This window comes from Mugil cephalus, chromosome 16 (genome assembly GCF_022458985.1).
Source record: "Mugil cephalus isolate CIBA_MC_2020 chromosome 16, CIBA_Mcephalus_1.1, whole genome shotgun sequence".
NCBI classification, from domain to species: Eukaryota; Metazoa; Chordata; class Actinopteri; order Mugiliformes; family Mugilidae; genus Mugil; species Mugil cephalus.
The window spans coordinates 13,779,975-13,795,161 of record NC_061785.1 but is presented as its reverse complement, the minus strand read 5'-3'; the positions used below and the strand labels follow the sequence as shown (position 1 = coordinate 13,795,161).

The following is a 15,187-nucleotide window of genomic DNA, read 5'->3' as shown; positions in this document are numbered from 1 at the left end:
GTCGTTGTTTTTTACTCCAATCAGCTTTCAGCTGTCAGGGTTGTAGCTTCTGCCATGCTTTTAGATCTCCTACACACGTGGGCTAACCACTTTGAGCGATCTCACGAGATTTGTCATGCAGAGTCGGTCTCGCGATACTACAGCGAGAATTTAAACGAGAAGAATCTGGGAATAGCGTGTGTTTAATTGAGTATTATACAGTCTGTGGTATTTTTTTTAATCGATCTGAGGACTCTATGAATTGATATTGAATCTTTCAAATCAAGATCGAATTGAACTGGATTTAAAAAAAAAAAAAATAAAAAAATTTAAACCCAGTTTGTCCGGTCGGTTTCCTCTTTTGAAAGACAAATACAAACTACTGCCCCCTGCTGGTATGAAGAGCTATCTCGTCTCATAGAGGTGTACAATTCGCATAGTGGATAGCCCTTGGGGGTTTATCAGTATGCAAATTTGTACTTGTGTTCTTGAGAAGTTTAATGTGCTGCTGTCCAAGCACTGTTTCAATTCAAGGTGACCTGTGCATGTGACCAAATACCATCCAAATACCCAGATATGTTCTTCTCCTACCTGTTTTATCAATTGGGAAGTTACTGTTCCAGTTCCAGAATAACTGTCCCTTGTCCTGCAGTGTTTAGTAGTGATGAGCACCCTTTAACTGCAGTTGCTGTGGGTTTTTTTTAAGTCACAGACAAAGATGATATGAGGCAACATCATTACCTTTGTTGCAGGTATGTCAGCTTGGTTAGATTTCTTTAATTTAGATCCACTGTTAATGTAAAAGTTTTGATAATGCAGCTTTAAAATAAACTTTACATTGTTTGGTGACAAAGGAAACACACTCACAAATGCTTTGAACTGTTTTTTTTTTTTGGTGCTAAAAACTGAACATAAAACATAGGTAAGGTAACTTTGAATTCAGATTTGCACTGCCTCTGAGGCCCTACACCTCCAACAAAGGACTCTGTTCTGAGCTGATCTGCATCATGCAAAGGACAAAGGAGACAACAGCACACAACACATCGGGAAGGCTGACACCTCCTCTGTTTTCTACATCTTCTTAAAGATTCAGAGTTCTCTGAATCTAATTGTAAGAATCTCATAAGTATAGAGGGGTGCAAATGTTAACAGCGCAGGTAAGGACTTCAATTTTACGTTTGAAACTATGCCATGTGGCATCTCGAGGGATGAGGAGCGTGTGTGTTTCTATGCGAGAAGGGAGGCTGCACTGGAAACAGACTTTACAAAATCCCACTCTGTTAACTTCCACCTCTTTTATCCCCTTCCTCGTCCTTTCCCACTGCAGTCACAGTCCAACGTTACCCAGCTAATAACTGCTGTATTTCCAGCCAGATTGCTGCTGCTGCTGCTGCTGCTGCTGAGTCTTTTTTTGCTACGGGGATGGATGGTACAGCATCAGAGCTGAACTCTGAGCTTAATCAGCCATGGATGGATGAGTCCGAGAACACGAACCCTGTCTGGGAAAGATTATAGGGTCATCACTGCTGGCTCAGAACGCACTTATCGATTTGGGAAGACAAGAGGGGCTCCAAGAGAGCAACACCCAACTATAAAGTGTGTGTGTTAGTCACAACTTTGTGAATAATGGGAGATAAACATATTTAGCTCTTTTGCTTCCAAATACTTGACGCTTAAAATCCCAAACAAATTAATACTGGCAACCAAATACTTCTATCTAATGAAAGCAGGGGGTATTTTATTTCTTTTATAAGCCCTTGAAGATAAAAGACAACAGAAGAGAGCTTTACATGAGCAGGCTTGCAGTATTAAAACACCTGTGAAAGCTCAAAATTTTGAGGTGACCTTCCTGCATAAACCCATCCCAGTCACGAACGTGTTAATTAATGTGATAATAACTTTCAAGACCAAGAAAGAAAGAACGAAAGAAAGAGGACTTAATTGAATTTGTGGTACAAAGTCAGTGTGCCGGCGCCGATGACATTTTCTAAACGCGGCCACAGCAAAAGAAGAAGTTAATTATGCGTGCAGGTTGAACTCGACCTTATCTGTCTCATTTGCAGCGAGGATGAAACGGCAAGAGGAGAATTTGAGAAAGCGATTTTTTTTTAAAAAAATAATAATTTGCCCCTCAGGTCTGTGCGTAAAATTACTCATTGTGAGTTTTATTTTTAAAACCAGGCGCAGCACTCGAAGGTGACCGAAGTTTTAATAAAGCGTCTGAATCACTCATCTCGGCGTAAAAAAAAAAAAAAAAAAAAAAAAAAACTCCGTTCGGTGTCCAGACAATCGCGCACTCATCTTTTCTACCTCGGGGGTTGCTTCCCTCCCGTGAGCATTGTGTTTCCAGCTGCGCCATAGGGAGACTTAATGTCTTATTTGTTTTTGATATAAGATGTTCACCGAGGGCTACTGTGGTGACGTCAGGGGCAAAGTGGGGAGCGTGCAGTCAGGCGGTGAGCGCAGAGGCGGATAAGCGACACTCAACCTGTGCCGGTGCGCATCTTTCCAAACTTGCCCGGCGCTGCAGCACGGAGCCAAACGCCCGGTCCCGGAGGTTCTTCGGAGCGCACCATGAATAACAAGTCTTTGAACCTGAACGCGAGTCCCCCGCGGGTCTCCGGGAGCGTGGACCACGAGCTCGTCATCACCTCCACTTTCGGGACGCTCCTCTCCGTCGTCTATATTATCGGAGTGTCCGGGAATGTGTACACGCTGGTGGTGATGTGTCACTCCATCCGCTTCGCCACTTCCATGTACATCTCCATCATCAACCTGGCTCTGGCGGACCTGCTCTACCTCTCCACCATCCCGTTCGTCGTGTCTACCTACTTCCTAAAGGACTGGTACTTCGGGGACGTCGGGTGCCGCATCCTGCTCAGTCTGGACCTCCTCACCATGCACGCCAGCATCTTCACTCTCACGGTCATGTGCACGGAGCGCTACCTGGCCGTCACCCAGCCGCTGGACACGGTGAGGCGCTCCAAGAGTTACCGCAAAGCCCTGGCGTGGGGGGTATGGCTGCTCTCTTTGGTGCTCACTTTGCCCATGATGATAATGGTCACTCAGACCACCAAGAACACACCGGATGGGGGCGTAAAGAGGATGTGCGCGCCCACCTGGGCACCCCTGGCTTACAAAGTGTACGTGACCGTCCTATTTGGCACCAGCATCATGGCCCCGGGGCTCGTCATCGGTTACCTGTACGTCAAGTTGGCCCGCACGTACTTAGAGTCCCAGCGCAACTCCGTGATCAGCAAAGGGGGCAAGCGTTCGCCGAAGCAGAAAGTTCTGATCATGATTTTCACCATCGTGCTGGTGTTCTGGGCGTGCTTCCTTCCCTTCTGGATTTGGCAGCTGCTGCCCCTGTACCACACCAAGCCGCTGAGCTTGGCCTCGCAGACGCACACCTGCATCAACTACCTGGTGGCGAGTCTCACGTACAGCAACAGCTGCATCAACCCGTTCCTCTACACGCTCCTCACCAAGAACTACAGGGAGTACCTAAAGAACAGGCACAGGAGCTTCTACAGGTACACGTCCTCGTTTAAGCAGCGGCCGCCCAGCCTCTACTCCTGGGGGAAGTCTGCGTCCTCCAGCAATCAGTTCGAGTTCAACTCAGAGACGCTGGTCATGGGGGCACTCAAGTGACTAGCGGTCCGTGCGGGAGAGAGGAGAAAGTTTCTGGAAGCGGAACCACAGTAGGTAGGTGGAAACTTCTGTATCCCACGCAGGCACGCTCCGTGCGTAAAACGCGCGCCCTTGTGACAAAATGCAGGAGTGTGCCATTTATATTTCATGGTGGGCTGTTATTATTATTTTTAGCATTGCTGCCCTGTGGATACAGTGTACACTTGTTGCCAGAGAGAATTATAATGATATTCCAGCCGTGTCTGAGCGTTTTCGTCCTAAATCCCACAGAGCCCCATTAGCACTCTGACATCTCTCTGCTGCGCTCAGCGGAGAAATTGATCCTGCAGTGCTGTGTTAAACACAAGGCCAACGTGCTAATTACACAAGCTGAAATCTCTGTAAGACACAGAAGTGATGCGCGTGGTTTTCTTTTCTTTTTAACAATCAGCGCACAGTCAAGCAGAATTTGATATCAGTGAGCAGCAGTGAGCTCTGTTTAGATCAATGATTTATTTTCACAAGAAAACATGTAAAGGAAAAAAATCATGGCCGGATCAGTCTGCTGCAGGGCACACACTGACCACCCCCAACTACTGCCAAGGCTGGACTGCTAACTAAGCTAACCAAGCAACTGCTGCCCAGGGCCTCAAGGGGCCTTGTGTGTTTGTTTTGGATAAACTTGGCCCTGCCTATTCCCAAAGGCCTGCTTTAGAACATCAGGCCTTAGTGCACCTCCATCCCTGGCTCTATCGGACAAAGCAGGCCCCCTGAGTACCAGGTTTACCTCATACTGTTGGAGATGCTGTGCTTCAGAATGATCCGGTTCTCTGCTTGATGAGAGTTGTTCTTTTTCTGTCGTTGTGCCAAAATCTCAGTGTCAAGTGTTTCCCACAGGTTGAGGATTAACGATGAGCCTCACAGGCTCAGAGCTGATGTTCTTATAGTTAAAGCAGCTCAGGTGTTCCAGCCCTGGGACACTTCACTAGCGTATTGCGAGGTTTGTTATGCTTGTAGCATTTATATATTTTCTCCCTTTTATTCGTTTTCTGTTCCTGTAATAAGTGCAATTCGGAGATTGGCTTCACAGAGGGTCTTTCACACAATGTGTACAAAATGTTTTTCAGACCATTGTTTATCTATCTGAATCGTGCCAAAAAAAAAAGTCACCAATAAATGTTAAGTTCAGTGTTCCATGAATTGGGTTCAAGATAACTTTATTTACATAGTTCAGATTCAATAGAATTCATACAAGGGGTAAAGTCAAGGTACCAAACTTCCTGCAGTGCAGGTGTAACCTTTTATAATTCAGTGTTACTAAACACAAGCGCAAGATGGACTGGTCAGTGAATGAGCGTGCAAGCGTGCGATTGTTGTCACAGTTTGTGACAGGGAGAAATATGGGATGAGTGTTGGAGCCGATCATTTTGAGAGAGCAACAGCCAACGGGAAACAGTTACCAAGCAATGGTGTAACTTCATCACTCAGGCAGGCAGAATCAGACACTGGCGCTGCTACTGCTGACGTCCAGACAAGAAGAAAAATGAACAATGAAGGTAAGATCTGTCTTCATTTAAAGAGCCTCAAATCCCATCGTTCCATATTACGTAGGAAACCACTGTAGAAGAACATCAACTCTTAGAAGGACTGAAAGTCAGGCCTCTATTTTGGTTTACATCTGGCCTTTACAGTCACATAGAGAGAAAATATATAAATGCTGCAAGTACAAACTCATTTCGCAATTATCAGAACCGCTGCTTACCGTTGAACTAATAAGCTGTCCAGTCTCTGGGAGAGTGTAATTATATTCCTCCGCCACCGTGTTTCGGAGTGCAACCTGTGCTCCCATGCAGGGGGTTCAAACACACAGCCTGTGGGCCAAAACAGGCTCCCCAGAGGGTCCGGTGTGGCCTGCAGGAAGGAAAGTGCAAAAACTAGAAAAGGAAATCAGTAAAAAATTAAATAAATGTAACTGCTATTCCTAATTCTCCCACTAGGAGTGGTTTTGTGACAGGATAGTTTATTAAATATAAACATTTTCTTAATGTACTTTTTTGCACTGAAACAAAGGGGAAATAATAAGTTATTTTCAAGCTATTATGCTCTAATTGTGGTTCGGCTCCATTGCAATCAAATTGAGCCGTATATGATTCCTGAACTAAAATGAGTTTGACGCACCTTATTTAGATGGTTATGCATAAACTGCAGCAATTCTGGTTCCAGTCTTGGCAGGGGACTCCTGTTGTCCTAACTTTCTAACTGATAGGCCTATTGAAAAGGAATAAAGCACCATGGGAGCGCAGCATTAAATAATAAGCTTTTACAAAAGCCCATTACAAATGAGAACTATTTTAGGCAGTTAATAAGCCTATGTTAGCTAATAATGTGCAAATGCCTTAACAAATATGTAATTTAAGAAATTAGAGTAATCGACTGACATGGATTGAGGACGGGGCTTTTAATGTCCCCTGGGGTCTGCCCTGTTAGTGATTCGTACATGTGCGGCCCCTTTACGTTTTATGAACCATCCCTTCCCTGATTATAGCTCATTATAATCATAATCAGCAGTAGCATGGTGACTAAAGCCAGGTGGGCGTTTTGCTTTTTGACTGAATTTACCCTGCTGGATATAATCTGAGTCCACATCTGGACTCTGGCAGAAGATGTGTGGGGAGAAAAAAAGAAAAAGAAAAAAAAAAATCCACCTGCATGGCCAATTACTTCTACTGAATTTTCATGCATCCACCCTCAGAGGCAAATTTGCTTCTACTAGGCCGTGCCAGAACACCTACTGCTTTAACTGCGCTCTGTGTGCTCCGTTTACTAAACCCAACCAAGGCCCGCGTGCCTGAATCTGGAAAGCTGGAACCTAATCCCACTGGTTTGTTGCATCTCAACAGCTGATCACCTGATGTGCACCCCGTGAGAATTAAGGGAACAAGGTGAGCGGTCAGGTATCTTAATGGCTGACGCGTGAAAGCGCCTCATGTTTTACTTCATAATTCTCTAATTAAGATATAGCACTGAGAGGGAACCTTTTCACTTTAATCTGCCTTATTGGAGTCTTCGGCCACTCCGTCCTCTTTAGATTCACCAGTCACCTAGACTTGAAAACAAACAGTGTGTATAGAGCAAGATGGATGGGGATATTATGCACGGACACGGCGGCTGTGTTCCTCAAACATATACTATGACGGAAAAATGTCCTCGCTGTGTGATTTCCTGCATTTATAAAAATGATCTGAACAATATCAAGAGGTGTGACATTTACCAACTGTTTCCCCCGATGGGATGTGGTCCGTGTGTCCCGAAATTCATTGCAGCCGGCCCCTTGGCGCCGCAGGCACGGTCATGGCATGAGGGAAAATCTTCCTCTTTTTCTTTTTCCCTCCTTTCTCCGTATATAATCTGACAGCAATTCGTAGCACTTGCACTCTGCCTAGACTGGATACATTACGGTCTCCGTGGGACTCGTCAGTCGTATGAGGCCATGCACATCAGAATCATGAGAAATATCTTTGATTCCTTTCCCCTGCCTGCAAAATCCGTTCATCCCTGAGCTCAACTCAAGGCAGTTACTTTTGTTTATTTTTTTTCCTGCCATTTTGCTTTAATCCCAGAAGAGAAACGAGAATAGTAGACAGATGAATATAATAATAATGATGTTGTTGCTACTTTCGCCGATGATGGCGACTGATTGGTGTCTGAGAGGTGACGTTAAAAATCTCCTCCAAATGTCAAACTAACAAACTCTTGAACTTGTTGATTAAAAAAAGCAAAAAGACCTTTCCAAACAAATGTCAAGTACTCGCGTTTTGACCATTCAGTGACAAAATGCATTATTTCTTTAACCCTGTAAGACCTAAACATCTGCCTGCAGATGAAAAAAAAATACTTATGGTATTTGAATTACCGTAACTCACCTTTGGACAAAAATCAAAGTGTGGTTGAACAATGGGAAGTTGCACTTTCTGGGGGGAAAAAAAGCTGCCATTACGGTAATGATGACACACCACTGCTGTCAGCTGCAGGGTGGGGGGCGATGCAAGATCGGTGAGCCCCAGGAAGAGAGAGTTGTTTGGAGGAATTTGTTGGTAAAAACTGAGTTAGTTATACCCTGGAGATGTCACCAAGGTCTTCCAGACAAAAGCAAAACTTCCCAGTGTTCAGCCACTCTTTCATTTTTGTTAATAATCATTTGGTCCTGGGCAAGTGGCATACAGTGAATTTAGATTTTTTTTTTTGTTTTATGAGAGCAGCTTGAACGAACACTCTCCAGAGACATATCCAAACAACCCGTTAAAACTGAAGTCAGAAGAGCAATTTATGTCCGCATTTTACAAGTCAGACTTTCTGTCATGTCAACAGGGCTCTTTCGTGGGCCACACAGTGCATTATAAAATAGTTGAAAAGCTTCATTCCTTGTGACTACCACGCTGACTTTATTGTGTAAAAACAGTGTTACATTCTGCAATGAAAGAGGTGTTAAACCTGATAAAAGACACCATTACCTGTTCAGGAGGCGACCTTTCAATGAAAGAACAAGGTGTCAAAGTGTGTCATCCCCTCAGGCGCAATAAAAAATCCAAATCAGGTGATCTGTCAAACCAAATATGATGAGTTAAGCCAATAGCCCTCTTGTGCTCCTAATCTTAACATTAGTAAAGTTGAGATCCGTGTGCTTGATCTCCATCTAAATATGAGTAGGGGTTTAAGCTTGTGAATGGGGGATATCTGTCTCCTTGTGGAAGTTCTTTTCTTGTTAGTCTGGAGAAAGCAACTTTATAATAAGTCACCCTAAATGAGATATTGGGTTTCTATATTATAAAGACATAGATATCTAGACTGGTCATTTCTCTTTGGAATATTTTGATATATTTTCCTACAGTTGCGTGTGAAATCCTGACACTGGCAGACTCTTCCGAGAGTTTCATTAAACAAGGATTAGTCAAGTCTGCAGAGTCAGACTCCTCACGATGCCTGATGGATGCTGCTGTGTAATGGGGCCAGTTGGCAATCAGTCCCACCAGAGCAATTAATTACACAAAGTGAGACGTTGCATCTTGAGTCTATTATTATTTATTAAGATAACGGAATAAATCTCCTAATTGACGCCAAATCGCTGCCTCTGCCTGACGCATTCCACGTACATGTAGGGCAGTTTACCTGTTAATGAGCGCTCTAATTATCATTTACAAAGTTTTGGCCAGACAAGACAATCAAGTTAAGAGTCACTAATAGCTGTTTATTGCATCACTTCTAGACAAGGCCATGCTGCAAGTAATTTAGGATTAATGTTATGCAGTTTAGCTTACCTAAGCACCAAGTTAGAGAAATTGCTTGGAGCTTTGGTAACAGACATTTATAAAGATGAACAAACTCTTGGTTACACTGCCCGTAACTTAACTGTAGAGTAATTTTGAAGCTCTGTGTGGTGGCTTCGACCACTGCCATCATGGCAGTACCCAAGCCTCTGCTTATTCAGGGCAACGATCAATGTTGCTGCTGGGAAACTTTTGGACCTGACATTCGTGTGGATGTTACCAAAACCTGTACCAGCCACCTAGCCATCTCAAACTGATCAACCTGCAGGACCCAAAGAACCCCTAACAACATTCTGTTGCCACGCACTACAGGACACCCTCAAAAGACCCATGTCCATTCTCTAATGAGTCACAAGGGAGGCACATATTACACAATATTAGGAAGGCGGTCATAATGTTATGCCTGAACGGTATAAGGAATGGATTAACCAGTGAATTTAGCTGCCCTAATATAAGATGCAAATCTTGGCCAGTTTCACCCTCATTCATACCTTGAGACTGGGTATAAATAATGAACTGTGTCACTGTAGAAGCTCCAGGGCTGCGAGCAGCTCTAAAACAGTTTTGGTCTAATCCCATAAGAGACCGATCTCTGAAGGGCAGAGATTTTTGTCCATTTTTTCAATTAAACAAATGAAATGTGTTACACCATTGTTAATGGACATCGTTAAAGCACAGATGAATTAGCCCTACGTTATGATCGGGAAATCGTACCAGGGAATCTTGATGTGAAGTGTGCATTTGTGACTGTGTTTATATGCGGCTCGTATAACAACATGGCACACTTTTTTTAATTGATCATGGCAAAGCACTGGAAAGACCTTGAGATCCGAGAGATGCTCTGCATCTGCGGAGAGGAGGAGATTCGGTGCACTTAAATGTGTAATGATGACGTTGTCAATGCGATGACGTGTGAGAGGGTGGAAAAAAACAGGCATGCAGCTCACAGAGCGGGAGGTCAGATTCAGAACTGCTAGCAATGTGAAAGCACACCAAAGGCAGGTTGACCCAGGTCCGAAAATCCTGTGTCAACCCGGTATTTTCAGTGTGAAAGGGTTATATGAGTCCAGGTCCCCGTCTTTAAGGGTCTTAGATATAGTATGAACCAGATTACTGAATATTGAAGGTCATCTTTATGAGTTTTGGGGAAGTTTACACTCCAGAGACCCCATCCTGTAAAACAAGAACAATGCAGTTTCTTTCATTTTCTCGTCTATGCATTAGATGTTACTATAGGGAAGCAGGATTTTTATCTTTTTATCTAGTATTTTAGGATAATCAGTTATCAGCTGCATACAGCATTTAGGACTTTATGGTTGTTCTTGGCTGAATTTCCTTTCTAGCCAAAGGTGATAAAACATTTTAAGATAGCAAAGCTAACATTTGTGAGCATGAATTGGCTGCCCTGCCTTTGCCTGTGGTGGTTTAAAAAAAAAAAAAAATCCCAAAAATCTGTGTGGAAAGTCTCAACAACCGACCTGTGTGGAAATGTAGTTCTTGAAAAAGCAAGTCATGGCAGGGACTGCAACAACAGTAGCTAACAGCATTTAGAGAGAGGTCAATACTTTCCATTCTCCATGTCCTAGATCATGTGCAGTTTAGTCTAGTGTAAGGAAATCATTAATCTTGACAGCATTAAAGGTGTGTCAATAGACAACAGTGGCCCTTTGAGCTTTATATCTATAGAGACATTTGCTGATCAATACAACACATACATTTTTACATTGACCCGTGTGTACTTTGAAGGTTAAATGTGATTAATATCTGCTTTGATAGGAGCACCACACACATTATCTGATTAGATAAAAACTCTGAACCAGGTGCTGCCACACCTGACAGCAGTGAATGACCTTCACGCTAAAACCTATGCATTGTGTGCGTGGGTCGTAAGTTTACAATTCAGCAGCATCCTTATTTCCCAGAAACTGGCGTTCCTCCCACACAGCTTTCCTGCACACGCAGGCCTCCTACAACGCTCCTGTCATCACTAATGAATATTACAGGTCCCTGCGGAGCTGAGAAGAGCTATACGGTGCTGTGGGTGCAGTAGTTGCAGTGTATGTGTAGTACGTCTCTCTTATATCCAGTCATATATTTTTACAGCCACAGCAGAAATGTTCAAAGGGTCAGATCCTTAATAACACATCACTAAAACCATAGACTGTAATTTCCTTGCTTTGGTCAAGCTGACGCTATTTTGGTCTCGGTTTGGTCTCTTACTGCTCTAACATCCTCATTTTCAGCTGGAAAATATAGGTTTTAAAAAAAGTGGGCTTTTATCAGATAAAAAGGCAGATATTTCACATGGAGACCCATACAGGATTAATTTTCTTTTTAAACAAATCTTTAACTATGCAACAGTTTGCGAGCATGTTTAAGTTTAGGAGCCATCAGTGATAATAAAAAAAAACCTTTTTAAATGGGATTTAACAAAATTTAATGAAAACTTCACTGTAAGATATTACAAAACTCATTTCAAAAGTGAGTGAAAGATTGACAAATTGTATTAAAATTAACATTAGCTTCAATAAAAATGTGGCATGATTTGCACATTCCACATGTGAACTGTAGTAACCTGGGAAAAAGCATGCAACACATTGGATGGTCTTTGAGTGGAAGGAAGTATTTTAAACCGACTTTCATAATAGAGCTGCCTCTCTAAACAAAATGTACCCAAACACTGGCCTGTGTTAAAGAGCCAAAGAAAACAGATATAGCTAAGATTCACTGTGCGACTGTTTATCCATAATCATATGTGGAGCTTTTTTATATAGAGTAAACAGCTGGTTTGCTTTTCGCTGTGTTTACTGAAAAATTGCTCCATGTCATGGAAAGTAATCAGAATTCCATGCCACCAGAATAAACACTGGAGCTCAACCTGCCGCCGAGTCTCGACACATCACGTTATTTCATATATATGAGCTCACAGGACTAGAAACATTTAACACGACTATAAAGCTGAAGATTGAAGTGGCGTATAAAATATACATGAAACGATGGCTTTTAAATTCAATCTTCAGATTCTCTGAGGGAGAAGCGGAGATGGAAACGGTGGACGGTTAAGAGCAGCTGAGTGGAAAATAAGAAAGGCAATGAATTCTGAAACAGACGATAGCGTCTGATCGATCGAGCGTATCCTCGAGTGCTCACGAAGGAAGTGCAGATAAGACTCTGATATCAACAGATTTATACACGTGAATAATATCAGATGATTTAATTAAAATTGGATAGGTAGTTCCTTAGAAGACAAATGAGAATTTTGAGTACTAAAACGAGGCAAAGAAAAAAAAAGAAAAGAGGTTTTTACCTCAAACCGTTCTCGGCAATGACACAAAAGCTTATAGTAGCACAATATAAAGAACAATCACTTTCAGATAAGGAGAGGGTTCTTCTTAGAAGATAAATACCTCTTGGAGATAGCCAGTGCGGGGTTGATTATGCAGATGTTTCATCAGATTTCTAATTCTCTTTCAAGAAGTCTCCTTAAAAATCACAAACACACAATCCCTCTTTGAATCTGTTTCCGCAAAGACGTCCCCTGAATGTTCAAGAAGAGCAGACCCCCTCCCTCGACATTAGTGATTATGATGGTACAAGGGAAAAGGAAGCTGATGTTGAAAATTGAACAAAGGGTCTGGCATAAATAAGGGCACACCCCCATAAAAGACAGGGAGCTTTTTTGTTTTTCTTTTTAGTAAAGGGGACAAAGTCAATATCTGAGAATGAAAAGATCATTCCAGATATTAACTGTGCAGCCTCAGTGTAGAAAGTAAGACCTCTGTGTAGAATCCAACTTTTCTCCTTCCTTCCCCCTTTCTCATCTTTCCCCTTGTTCTTCCTTCCCCTTCCCGTCCCCCTTCCCCCCCTCCTCTCCTCTGTGTCACAGGGCTCCTCCAAGCCGGTGGAAAGCGTGACCATCCTTCGTCCGTGGATGCCTCAGGGCAGGGTGGGGTCAGAGATGGCGTGCGCGGGGTCGCAGGTGAAGGACACGGTGATGGCGTAACGCGTCCCCCACGTTACCCTCTCAACGCGGTGCAGGTTCTCCGAGCCAGAGGAGAAGAAAGAGACCCGTCCTGGGAGAGGGAGGACAGACAGGGACTCTTTAGGAGACAGGGAATCTTAAAAATGGCTTTAAGGACGTTTCACAATTTCAGGCGTCTTCTTTTTAAGACAGAGATGAGTGAATACAGTCCGTGTGTTACATACACAGCTCTGAAAGTGAGAGAAGATTGATATTAAGAAGATATTAAGTACATTACTGTTAAATGCAGAACTGAGATGGCAAAGCTTAGAAAACAACTTGGAGCCAGAGGAGGAAAAGCTTGGCTAAAAACGTCTCATCAGTTTAACCCAGGGGTGTCAAACTGTAGTTTGGGGGCCACATTCAGTCCAGTTTGATCTCAAGGCCAGACCAGCAACATAACAGCATTCTAGCATATTATAAACAGCAACAACTCTAGATTTTTTCCATTTGTTTTAGTGCAAGGAATTAAATTAGTAGAATGTTTACATTTAATAAACTATTCTTGAAAACAATAAATTCAATTTGAGCTCATTGTCGTCTGCTGTTTAGCCCTGAGTCTCAGTGTTGTGTGTTATGTCCACTTCTCTTGGTAAAACAGTGAACAAATTAGGAACAGCAGTTATCTTCATTGAAAGATTGCAGTCTATTATTTGATGGTCACACTTTGCAGATTCATGCTGTGGGCCAGATTTGACTCCTCAGACGTGTATGTTTGACACCTGTGGTTTAACCCATCAATTAAAAGAAATATAAAAAATGGCAGTTGTGTGGCGAAGTGGAGGCTGTTTGTTTATAAATGCTGTTTGCCTATAACGTTGTTCCACTGCACAAATTTCCTCATTTGTACATGAACAGAAGTGGTTTTATATGAATAAATATGGATTAAAAAAAAAAAAAAAAACGTTTGCCTCAGAAACACTTTTTTTTTTTTTTTTTTAACTATAACTACTATTAAGCTAGACGCTCCCCAAAGTCTTAAGAGGCCTCATTTTCCAATTCTAAAATCCCAAATTAAGCCCTTTAAGATGTCTTTTCAGTGTTTAAAATGAAGTGTTAATTACTGTAGTTTCGAGTCGGTATAATCTGATTAACATGACATAGCCAGACTAGCTGTTCTGGCTAAACTGCTGACAAAAATACCTCAAATATGCATGATATCAGTGCTGATTATAAAAATTTAGAGGTGCAGAGGTGTGAGTCTACGTATGTTCAACATTTAACTTCATGTATACGTTAAACAAACCAGCAACACTGAATTAATGAGTGAGATTTAAAGGTGTGAATCTTGAATTGGATTTTTTTTCTTTAAAATTAAGTAAACTCCTGCTGGGCACTTAAAGTAAAGCAGTGATTCCCAACCACTGTGCTGCACAATGTGCCGTGAGAGATCACCAGGTGTGCTGCATGAAATTATGCAGAAAATTATTCATTTAGTCTTTGTTTGTCTGTGCCAGTGGTTCTCATCCTTTTTGGGATCTTGGACCCCCAGCATATTTTTGATGTACGCTGAGGTCTCCCCCCATCTTCAGCGTAGATCAAAAATTAGCTTAGCTTAATTTCAAGTGCTAACCTGAACATGCAAGTTAATGAGTTTCCCACAACACTTTGTTTCACAATAAGAACACTGTGAAGATAGGAATGGTGTTTGCCCACTGAAACAGTAGGGACCTCATTTTGCTCATCATGTTAAGTTTGTATTAACAGCGTCATGTGCAGTAGCAGAGCAACCGTGAGCGAGATCTCTTAATAAAATACAGTCAGTGAAACAGATGTAGAGAAAAAAAAAATCCTGTTACCTTCTGTAGTTTCGGCAGTCTCATTTGAGTTAAGTCATTCTGTTTCTATAAATGTCATATGATTTTTTATTTTTATTTTTTGAAAATTGTATTTTCACGGACCCCTTGCAATTACACCACGAACCACTAGGGGTCTGTGATAGGTAGAACAATTAAATACTCTTAACATCCAGTACATGGCAGAAGGTGGACAGTTAACCTGCCTATCTACCTGCTGTCATTCCAGCAACAGAGTAAGTCATCATACTTCGGGTGAGACAGGTGTTAGTGATGGATAAATACTGGGGGAAAAAAGTACTCAATCTGAACTGGGTCCTGGAGAAAACTTGGACACAGATGAAGGTCTTAGTTTGAGTAGTGGTCAGAAGGAAGCAAAAAAATAAAAAAATAAAAGGCTGAGCTCAAGATGTCTAACAGGGCCAAGGTTCCAAGCA

The 15,187-nt window shown here is 42.4% G+C and overlaps 2 protein-coding genes across 3 annotated transcripts in view; one reads left to right on the top strand and one right to left on the bottom strand.

Annotated features, from left to right (window-relative positions):
* Positions 1-2,295: 2,295 nt before the first annotated feature.
* Positions 2,296-12,963, top strand: LOC125022551 (urotensin-2 receptor). The gene is made up of 2 exons (XM_047609277.1): positions 2,296-3,684; positions 12,820-12,963. The coding sequence occupies exon 1, from the start codon at positions 2,554-2,556 to the stop codon at positions 3,628-3,630; it is 1,077 nt and encodes a 358-aa protein (XP_047465233.1). The 5' UTR covers positions 2,296-2,553; the 3' UTR covers positions 3,631-3,684; positions 12,820-12,963.
* Positions 11,354-15,187, bottom strand: part of uts2r2 (urotensin-2 receptor 2) — a 27,149-nt gene continuing 23,315 nt past the window's right edge. For both annotated transcript variants that reach the window (XM_047609279.1, XM_047609278.1), the window contains one exon: positions 11,354-13,006. In XM_047609279.1, coding sequence (XP_047465235.1) covers positions 12,870-13,006 — 137 coding nt within the window. In that variant the 3' untranslated portion in view covers positions 11,354-12,869. The remainder of the gene's footprint in view (positions 13,007-15,187) is intronic.